The 2048-nt window shown below is 38.2% G+C and overlaps 1 protein-coding gene across 1 annotated transcript in view; it reads right to left on the minus strand.

Moving 5' to 3' along the window:
• LOC103465652 (voltage-dependent calcium channel subunit alpha-2/delta-4-like) overlaps nt 1-2048 on the minus strand; it is a 60050-nt gene that overhangs the window by 31831 nt on the left and 26171 nt on the right. Inside the window, 3 exon segments of the mRNA XM_017305137.1 lie at nt 12-90; nt 1325-1438; nt 1555-1644. Coding sequence (XP_017160626.1) covers nt 12-90; nt 1325-1438; nt 1555-1644 — 283 coding nt within the window.

Raw genomic sequence — 2048 nt, forward strand, 5'->3', positions numbered from 1 at the left:
ACTGGACTGACCCTTGTTGTTGCAAGCGATCCACTTGGTTGCTTGAGCAAATGTCATCTCTCTACCAATCAGGTAGGTGAACACTCGAACCTAAACAGAGAATCATGTTAATGGAAAGGTATGTTATATACAATGTTGACAAATTATCATATGTTGTGCTGAAGATGTTTTCAACTTTGATGTAGAAAGAATCATGCACACATAAAAAGTACAGTTCAGTATTGAGAGAAGCCAGATGAGAGGGTTTAGGGAAAACACCTCATCCATAAAAATCCAGGTCAGTGATCTTTTGTAAATGCAAACAATGTTTATGCTCTGTTGGACGAGTTAGAAACCATCAGTGAGCCTTTTATTGTCACAAACGTAGAACTTTATGAACATACAATAAATATTTTCCTATTTTGCACATTGTTAACTTGAAGTTGGATGCATTTTATATCAACATATCAACATAAAGTTGTGAATAATTGTAAAGTAGGAAAGAAAATACATCACCTAACTTTTTTTTTTTACAAATAGAAATCTGAAAATCCATTCACTGATGTTCTGAAAAGGTAAAACATGAGTAATTTCAGACACCATGCTGAAACAGAGCTTGAGCYCAGCATTAAAAAAACACCATACAGAGGGAAAAGTCAAGGGCAAATATAGAGCCTGACATGCCTGACCCTTGAAATTACCTTTTACTGGATCTGATTTAATATTAATGTGGATGAACTGGATGAACTTAGACAGTGGTGACACTGATTCCATGCACATATCAAAACAGGAGACGACCATCAGGTTTATGGAATGATCCTGACCTCAAAACTGGGAAGATGTGCAGACAATTATGTTTTAGAAATGTAGTCAGCCTAGTTTGGCAGGGGCAGCAGAGTAAGTGAATGACGTAATTCAGTCTGTGTTGACCACGCTACCAAATAATGAGCAATTAAAGTCAGAGCAAGAGTCTTTAAGATATTTTAGATGATGATGCAAAAATGTCTCACAGTGGGGGGTGAGAGGATTGTTTACAGCACTTCAATTTTCATAAATTTCCGGTAAGCTTCATAGCATAGCTTCCATCATGATCAAGTTGGTGCAATACATAGGTCATAGCCAAACATTAGTGACTGGGTAAAATCTGATTCAGCCGTTTAAAACTTCAACAGAGTTCACGCCTCCAGCATGCAATAGTTTCTCAATAGCCAAAGGTCCAGTAAAGAGTAGAACAAGAGGCTGTCTTTTGCCAGGCTAATGAACATTAGTGTCTAGGGGAAGATGGAAACCYTGAGGCTAAAATCATATTGGTAAGAACATTATTGAATTCCTTCCTATTCCTCACCCTGCGCTCTGGCCAGTTAAATTCTTCAAAGACAGACTCAAAGTCCTCCATGGCTCCGTCTGTGATTAGCATGATGGCCTGATTACACATGCTGCCCTGACCATTCATCCTTGCCTGTAGACAAACATACAGATGGCAAAAAAAAGATGATGATCAGTAAAACTCCTTCCCAGATTCAAGGCATTCTTTTCTGAATGACCTCCAACCCATCAAGCCAAAAATAAACAAACCTCATTTAGGATCTTAAAAGACTCCTTCATGGCATTCTTTATTTTTGCTTCACCTTTAACATGCAACTCCTCCACCAGCAGCTTAAAGTGCTGAAAGAGAAATGGCAAACTCTATTACACCAGATGCAACACTTACAGAATTCTGGCCACATGGCAGAAACTGTACAAAAACAGTTGTGATGGTAAAACACACATTTGTCACTTCTGTTCTAACAAGGAAAGATACTTGTGCTCTTCTTTTTTATTCAGTCTGTGTTTTAGCRATGAAGAYATTTTATATAATAATCTTTATGCTATTACAGTATTACCTTGTTTGCACTGAGAAGCACCATAGGGCGCTGCTATTCTGATGCTATTTTAAGGCCACAAAATCAATTCCACCACTAGTTGGTATCAGCCTGGGTAAAAAAAAAACGTCCAACGTGGCATCATATGAGTGTGACAACAATTGTGATGCACTTACAATGCCTTGAACTTGTTGCAGTTTGGGTCTG

This window comes from Poecilia reticulata, linkage group LG6 (assembly GCF_000633615.1).
Source record: "Poecilia reticulata strain Guanapo linkage group LG6, Guppy_female_1.0+MT, whole genome shotgun sequence".
NCBI classification, from domain to species: Eukaryota; Metazoa; Chordata; class Actinopteri; order Cyprinodontiformes; family Poeciliidae; genus Poecilia; species Poecilia reticulata.